The 8,936-nt window shown below is 39.7% G+C and overlaps 1 protein-coding gene across 3 annotated transcripts in view; it reads right to left on the reverse strand.

Annotated features, from left to right (window-relative positions):
* Window positions 1-8,936, reverse strand: part of CEP120 (centrosomal protein 120) — a 67,718-nt gene that overhangs the window by 24,058 nt on the left and 34,724 nt on the right. For all 3 annotated transcript variants that reach the window (XM_019555252.1, XM_019555251.1, XM_019555253.1), the window contains exons 13-16: window positions 7,888-8,034; window positions 6,901-6,990; window positions 6,206-6,298; window positions 4,381-4,542 (exon numbers count right to left, since the gene is read on the reverse strand). In XM_019555252.1, the coding sequence (XP_019410797.1) occupies window positions 4,381-4,542; window positions 6,206-6,298; window positions 6,901-6,990; window positions 7,888-8,034 (492 nt within the window). The remainder of the gene's footprint in view (window positions 1-4,380; window positions 4,543-6,205; window positions 6,299-6,900; window positions 6,991-7,887; window positions 8,035-8,936) is intronic.

An 8,936-nucleotide genomic window follows, 5' to 3' on the forward strand; every position in this document is an offset into this window, starting at 1 on the left:
TTGGCAGAAAAATTACAAGGAAACACTTCAATAGATATTCAGATGTTGAGCCTCTGAAGAGGAGACAGCCTGCAGTGCTGACTCTGTTCAGCCGGTGTTCCTGTTCACACATTTCACAATGTTCTGCAGGCCCCTCAGTCTGCCTGGGAACAGAATGGGAGCAGCATGGAGGCAGGGAAAGGGGGAACGCTGGACTAAAGCACCCTGGGATGCTGCAAGACTGTGGCTTTTTACAGGTGAGAACATGTACAGACATTAGCTCTCCAAGAAGAAACTCTGCCAGGAGTGATTTAAATCTGGTTGTTCCTGGGTTATTCTTGCTCTGGGAGAAAAATCCTGAACATCTGTACCCTTATGATTTCTCCTGGGAAAACAGCAACTCTCCCAGGAGAAACTGAATGTCTGTACATGGCGCAAATCTGAATCCAGCCCATGATGTCCGAAGATGTTAACTGACTGGGCCTTTTTGGCGATAACTATATTTACTTTGAATACAAACAAAGATGAGACATAACCAGACCACACCCTTATTCTACAGCCTTATTTTATGCTAGAGTATTGCAAAATTAGTTAACCATTTTAATTTAGGTCATTTTAACAATCGATCAGAAATCATTACCATCAATATAAGCATTGGGTGAAATGCACACACAATTTGAAAATGTTGCCTGTGGTCATTAGAATGGGTTTTGAAGGTTGGCTCAATTTTTAAAAGATCAAGACGGATACAATAGAGGTCATGCTTTTTTATGGAAAATCAATTATTTTTGCTTTAACAGCTAGGCCTTTTCTGAATTGTCAGATGTCTCAACCAACACATGGAAGTTTAATACTGGAAAAAGCCAGGGTATAGAAAACAAAATTTTTTTTACATTCATTCAATATGAAATGAAGCTTAAACCCAAGTTGCTGCTAAATGGAAATTAAAGACATACTAAAAAAGGAAAAATTAAAATGAAATCCAGGTGTTTCTAATTTTTTTTTTGTAATATAGTACAATTCAATTACTCATTGCTACAATACAATACATAAACTCTTATATTAGAAAGCAAAACATGCCAAAACAAAACATATGCTATACAAAAGGAGATAAATATTTTCAAAAGTATTTAAATAATATTCAGGAGCATATTTCCGGCTTCATTAAGAGAGACAGCTATAAAATGTCTAAATATTGATTGTTCAGGAATGCTACTACCAAAGTAATTTGTTATCAGTACTTAGCTAATAAAACTTAGCTGAGAGTTTTGGGGGCTTTTGTTTTTTTGTGCATCTCCCCTCCCCCTTGCTCCTTTTTCCTCAGTAACTTTAAGTAGCACTTTTCATTCCAGAACTTTTTTTTTTACTTACAAACTCCTGAATTTGAGGAGTGTGTAATCACACATTTTTCTGAACAAGAAACTACGAATATAAGAAATCACATTTAGATCACTATAATTTTAGCTTGCCGGTTTTTTTTGTTCTATCCCTTGCTTTTGAAGATTCAAATTCCAATAATTCCTTTGCCTCTAGAAAGTGTTTTTGAGAGAGGACAATAATTCATTTGCCTCTAGAAAGGGTTCTTGCTGTCTTGATTTTCTTCCTGTGTTGCTGGTGCACTATTATGTACTTCAAAGACTGTTAAACTACTGGCATTAGCAAATATATACATATTTGCAACATCAATAAAATGGTTAATTTACTAAGAGAATTTTATTGAAGGACAAAACATAAGTAAAGTTTCTTGGGCATAGGGAAAGTTGCAACAACATAAAAGTTAGAAGTAGCACATATGTTACTGCCCCCCTGCTAGTTCCAAAAGACAATATTACTTTAATGTAAAATGAATTGGTCTGGCTAGCAAGAGATTTCATTAATGAGCTATGAATGCCAGCAATTTAACAACTTCTTGAAAAGTACATAATAGACAGTAAACCATCACCACAAGATGGAAAATGAAGACAGTAGCATCCAGAACACAAATATCATTAACTTATCACAACAAACCCCCATCTCATTCTGAACAAGAACTGTCTATGTCAGAGGTCAGCAACCCCTGGCATGTGTGCTAAGCATGGCATGCAAGGCCATTTTCCTTGGCATGCATTATGGTTGGGGCCAGGGCGGCAGCAGCTGTTTGGCCCCTCTGTGTGGTACCGCTCTGGGTTGGACACACACACACACACTGCTCTGGGGGGGTCCAGCAGGAGTGGGACACACACACACACACACACACTGCTCTGGGGGGGTCCAGGGGAGGGCAGCAGGAGTGGGAGCGCAGTGTGTGTGACCCAGAGCAGCAGTGCACAGAGGGGCTGCATAGGGAAGCTGCCTGCTGCTGCAAGCTCCGTGCTGCCTGGTTCACAATTCCCCTGTGTGCACGGGAGCAACATAGGCAGCATGCAGGGTTGTGCCCCTCACTGCTGCCCCCACCTGCAGGGGAAGTGTGGCCAGGGCAATGGGGAGATGGGAGTGGCAGGCATTTTTCTACACCCCACACTGTGCCCTGCCATACTGGGTTCCATCACTGCTCTGCACAAACGGCAGTAAGGGAAGCACAGCAGGGACCATCGCAGGTATCTGCTTCCTCCTCAGATACTAGAGCCGGGATGGGGAGGCAGCAGCTGTTTGCAGCTGGCCCAGGTTCTGGGTAGCTGGTGATAGCCACAGAGCCCGAGCTGGAGGGCAAGGGGAAGCAGGGCTAGGGGGCACAGGGCAGCAGGGCATCCTGCCATATACCCCCTACCCTTGTTTTGTTTTTCTGGCATGCTGTCACTCCAGCACCTTCCAAGGTAGGCATTGTAGGTTTTTTTTAGGCACTCTGGCCAAAAAACGTTGCCTTACCCCTGGTTTATATGCTCCCAAACATCCACAAACAAGGTAACCCTGGCAGACTCATCAAATCCAACTGCGGTACCCTCACTGAAGAGCTATCAGGATTCATAGTAACTATCCTGAAACCACTTGTAGAAAGTTTGCTCTTTGAGTGACAAGGCATTTGGATTTCCTCAAAAGAATCCAGAATGAATCAACCACTTCCCTGAGAAGAACACACTTACAACCATGGATGTGTGTTACTGACTTGTTCACTAACACTGCACACCACGAAGGCACAGCTGCCTTCATGAAATACCTAGACTTTCCATTCCAAGGGCTAAAAGATGTTGCCCAGCCTGTCAATGAATAGTATCTTCCAAAACTCCTAATGTCTTAGAATGCCCTTTATGTAATGACATAAGGAGAAAGTATTTATCACCATTCTTGCAGAAATCGACATATTTCTTAAATAGAGAGAAATTAATATGGCTCCTCCAGCAAACAGATTCATATTTAGTAAACTGTCTTGCAACTTCTGCGTTTAAGGCTGAAGTAATCAGAGCTAAATATCTTTTACTGCTGATATGACTGATAAACTTCATCACTATATTTGTTTTTTACTGCGTCAATTGTGGACCTGTGAATAAACATTTTATAGGTTTATGATCTGACTTATTACCATATTTGTATTTATGATAATTTTAGGAGTAGGAACAATCCTTTATAATGGTTGTCCCTATTCTGTTGTTATCTTTACACTTTTGTTATTTTTGCTTACATTTATATTATGGTTCTATGTCTGTTAAGTTGTTTTCAGGAGCATGACTTTTAGCCAGGATCCTTAATAATAAATTGAACTGAAATACCTAAAAGAACACTGAATACTCAGATTTGCAACATGTTGGATAAATCAACCACTTGATTCTCATCTGCGACAACTTCATTTTCAATGATCAACACTTCCACCAAACTATGGGCATAGCTATGGCACAAAGATGGCCCTTCAACATGCCAACTTCTTCAAAAACCACTTGCAGAAGAATTTCTAAAAATCTGATTTCCACCATAGATTTAAGAACTATAAAGTTTGTACTATATTATGTATTTACTTTGGTTAACCTCTATGATGCAAATCTACCCTGCCTACTTACTGAATTCTTCCCACATATGAAAAGTGAGAATACCCTTTTCCTCCTTGTTGGCCTTGAAATCCCAGGTTCTCTTCTTCAGATAATTATATCTGCTACCCTGGGAATTTCTCTTCCCCCCTCTTCTTCCAGCTATGTTGTGCTGTGCTGGTTTTCACTCTTCAGAACTGATGAAGAATGTCTTGCATAACGTTCAAAGCGTATGTTTTTTCATTACCAAACATAATCAGCCTTAAAAAGCAAAATACCGCTAACACACCAAATGCAAAAGAAAGCCGGTGGATCTTAACTGTGGTATGAATCTCACTGGATAACTGGGACCAACATGTTTACGGCAAGAGTTCCCCAAACGTGTTCGCTTCAATAACGTACAACTTCTGAAACGTCCTATTTGCAACTATCCCAGCCTGAAAAGGAAATTTAAAACTTTACTTACCAGCTGTTGTAAGCGGATCTTGTCCTCTTCCAGCTGTTTGATCTTTGACCTCTCTAGTTCTACTTGATGAGTGCATTCTTCTTTGGCTCGCCGCACTGAATCCTGAAGTTCTTGAACGTTTCGTTCATGCTCTGCTTGCAATTCTTTCTTTACTCTTTGAAGCTTAACATTGAAACATTTTAAAGGCAGTATCTATAAGTACAATTCATTTGAAATTCTTCCTTACACTTGTACTAATCTTTCTATTAAAGATTAATGGAAACTTTCCTGGCTTCTATCTATGGAGGGCTCCTTTTAATGTCTTCACTGCTATATTTTCAGTATGGACAGATGGAGATGTAGCCAGTCTTCCACTATCCCTTCCCAAATTAACCAGTGACTTGTAAGTTACTATAATAATCATAGCCAAAAACCTCTCCTACAATTTACCTGCCTCTTTTTATCTTTATAAGATACCAGCATCTTATGTCTCACTGGCTAAATAGGGTCTGGAAATGACACCTTCCTTCTTCTATCCTTCCATTCTAACTGAAAAAATGCATCTATCTTTTCCATCCTGTTAGAGTGGAACAGAGGGATCATAGGGAAGGTTCAGCAGATATGAACTTTCAAACTGTTATCTGTATTACTTCCTACTAAGCTAAATATGAAATATGACCTTTGTTACACACTTGAATTTTCGAGAAACACATGAGAAGCACTGAGTTAGTGCTTGCTGAATAAGAGCATTATATATTTCTGAAATTGTGTATGCAGTAAATCACCTTTAAATAACTTCTGAATGCACTACCTCAATACTGTCTGTAAGCTTTCAGTGTTCCATTCAATTTTTGAGGCAAATATGGATGTAACTAAAAAATGTAATACTTTCATTGAAGCAAATGCAGACAAACTCTAGCCACCCACAAGAATTATGAAAGGAAGCATAAAGTAACTGACATATGATGATTTACAATGCAAATTAAATCTTGGAGGGTCTGAACCAAGTTGGGAGGTAGGAGTCAGACAATCTTAAGCAGGAGTCAGATGGTCACACATTGGGAACTTTAACTCTGTTTAAGTGTCAAAATAGGCAGATATGATAAGATGAGCTTCAGCCATGGAATTAGAACAACAGTCATGCTGATGTCCCATATTAACTAAATAACATTGCTGGTACTGCTGAAATATCATGATTTGGAAATATCCCATATCCATGATTAGCCCTGTGCACTTTCCTCTCCCATGCAGAGCATTCAGAGATATAGTAAGTGTTAGCTGCTGCATCTTCTCTCCTGAGACTGACAGAAGGATACAGATTTCTAATGTCATTTACTAACCTGACCTGGATAGCTCTCTTTACATACTACTAATGCTGAGGTCAGAATTCAAGTTTTGCATTGCAGTGAATGGAGAGATAAATTTGAGAGTCTTCATAGTTATTAACAATACAACCGTTTCCATTGGAAACTCAAGAGTATGTACAGTAAAAGCTTTGTTATTGGCATCCCCCAGGAATGGGGGATGCCAGTTAATCAAATATGCACCATCTGGTGCGCTCCCCAGTGTCAGTGTGCCGGGGGACAGCGAGTTAGGCCCTGCACAGGCTGCTTTGCCCTGGGCTGTGGGCTGAAAAAGTGGCGAAGAAAAACTCAGTTTGCAGTGGCGAAACAGAAACTCCCCCAGAAGTGGTACTTCTGGTTTTGCTTTTGCTGCGTTGCTTGGATGCCGGTTAATAGTTTTCCGGCTAATAAAGTGCCGGTTAACATAGCTTTTACTGTATATATATGGAGAGTATTTTTAAATTCTGATTACCTGTCTTAATCTATCAATAAAAGTATGTTACCTCTGCTTCTGCACTAACAAGCTGTCGTTCACGCTTTTCTAAGTCTCTCAAAGTTTTTTGAAGTTGTTCTTCCAGAACTGTATATTCTGCAACCTAAAAAAACCAAACAAAAATACTCAGGAACAAGCACTGTTTTTATTTTTTTCCTTGCATCTAAATCACAACTTTACATAAGCCCAAAGCTCCAGTTTTCATAGGATCACAGGAAAGTAGTACTGGAAAGGACCTTGAGGTCATCTAGTTCAGTCCTCTGCTCAAGGCAGAAACCTCCCCGACTAAACCACACTAGTCAAATACCTGTTTAACCTGCTCTTCAAAATTTTCCAGGGATGAATATTCCACAGTTTTCAACTAATACCACATAATAAAATAGTATGAAATAAATGATGAAGTATTAGTGTCAAATATCAGAAATTTAATTGTGCATATACAGCAAGTGAGATCTCCAAATATTAAGGCTAAATGTTATAGAAAAAGTCATTTGACGTTGTAAGCATCTATTGTCCCCCTTCTTTCTGTTTGGCACCAAGACTGGTAGCCAAAGTGCTTCTGCTTTGTATTAATTAGCAAAGCCTAGTTTGTCTTTGCTTGTAATAATGTTAAGACTCAGTCCCCTGCTGTTTTTTGTTGGTCACTGTTAAATGCATCAGCATACTGTTAAATCTGCAGAATACATGGGGTGTCAGTCACATTACCTTTTTCTTAACTAATGCTTCTCTCTCTCTATCCCTTTTTTTCCACTCATCTGCAAGTGCTTGCATGTGAGCCAGCTCCTTCTTTTTTAGCTATCAAAAAGGAACAAGAAAAGAGATTATAGAAGAATGAAAATGTACTTATCAATGAGGACACAGACATTTTTTGAAAGGTGCTACAAACTAACAAAAAGATAAACATAAAAATTATTTCTCAGAATCACATAGCCAATTTCAAACATTGCTTTTCCACATGCAGAGGTTCTATATCCATATGAAATGCAGAATGTGTGTCAGGCAAGGATTTTTACAGTGACGCCACAAACAATTAAGCTAATAAAGCTATTTAGCAAACTGCTTTGTACCCTATTTAATAACATACTACATTGTATTATGATCTGTGTTACTGTAACACCTTTGTACTCCAACAGTAAAACATGCTAACATTACTATATTGTGTACTTAATACCGTACAACATAAAATTAGGAATCTCTCTATTTTTACCAGGTTAAAATTTTTTTTCCGCTTTTAAAAGCAGCATACAGATACTTCATCAAAAATGACTATCATCGTTTTTAACTAAATTTCTTTGATATCAACAGAAAGTCTTCAAGAACTGAGGGAGAACACCAAAAAAGAAAATATAATAATAGACACTGATGGAAAAAACAGTCTAAGTATTCAGATTTAATATCCAATAGCAGTCACACATTTTGAACTCCAGTACCCACTGCATTTCATAAAAATTTTGTTATAACATTTTTAAAATAGTAAATCTTATAGCACCTGTTTTAGTCTATGGCCAGATGGTTCAGTTACCATGATCTGGCCAATGAAAGAAAGCATGTATACACAGCATTTTTAGTCACGTGAGTCTATATCAGCCATTTTCCCCTTTTATTAAAAAGGTAAATCAAATATCAGTAGCTAGTATTTTCCTCTGCTTTGGTATAACCCCTCTAAAGCTTAAAATAAAACAGTATAGAAACCTGGTTCTCAAAGATGTCCTCCTGCATTTCCTTCCACATTTCTAATTCAAGTGCTGCTTTGTATTCAAGAGTTTCTCGTGGCTCTGTCTGGGCTTCTGGGACATGAGGCGGCTGAGGTAGATGGATCGGCTGCTGCTTACCTAAACACTGATCACAAAGTTAAAGAGTAATTTTAATTCTTAAAGGAGACCTCAACAAATTGGAGGACTGGATCAAAGAATCTCATGAGGTTCAACAGAGACAAGTGCAAAGGCCTGCACTAAGATAGGATAATCCCAGGTACAGGCTGGGGAATGACTAGCTAGGCAGCAGCACTGCAGAAAAAGACCTAGGGGTTACCGCATACAATAAACCTGAATATTAAGGCTGTACAAAATTTTGCCGAGTGTTTTGTTTCAAAGCTGTTTCAATGCATATCGAGCACAAAACAGCAAAATTGAAATAAAAGGCTTCAAAATGAAACGAGGGCACTCAAAATGTTTTGAAAGTTTCAAAACATTTTGAGTTTCGAAGCCGGGCTTACCTGGCTTTGGCACCGGTCCCAGGAGGCAGCAGCAGCCTCCTGTCATCCAGCGTGCAGATCCATGGTCCGGCACCCCCAGCAGGGCTGCGGGGCTGTGCTGGACTCCTCCTGGGGGATCAAGGGGCCCACACCCCTGAGGCATAGTCCAGCACAGCCCTGCAGCCCTCCCGGGGGTGCAAGCTCCCAGATCTGCATGCCAGATGAGGAGGCTGGCACTGCCAGCAATTTCAGGAGTTGTGCTTTGAACAGTTTGAGGTGCAGTTTCCCAGAAATCTCTGCATCCATCTCCTTGAAACTTAGCAGGCTTCATACCCTCAGAAGGGGCTACCATCCCTGCAACTGTCAGGCAAGAAATGACAAAGTTTTAGGCATTTCCACGATTCCCTGTTAAAGCCTTTGGTCGAAATGCATTGAAACAGCGAAAGTTTCGACAAAATGAAATAGGACAATGCTTTGAAATAGTTTCACAGTTTGTAGGGTCGGAAGGAACCTGAGCAGATCATCTAGTCCGACCCCCTGCCATGGC

The sequence above is a fragment of the Crocodylus porosus genome, unplaced genomic scaffold (assembly GCF_001723895.1).
Source record: "Crocodylus porosus isolate Cpor-Errol unplaced genomic scaffold, CroPor_comp1, whole genome shotgun sequence".
Taxonomy (NCBI): domain Eukaryota; kingdom Metazoa; phylum Chordata; order Crocodylia; family Crocodylidae; genus Crocodylus; species Crocodylus porosus.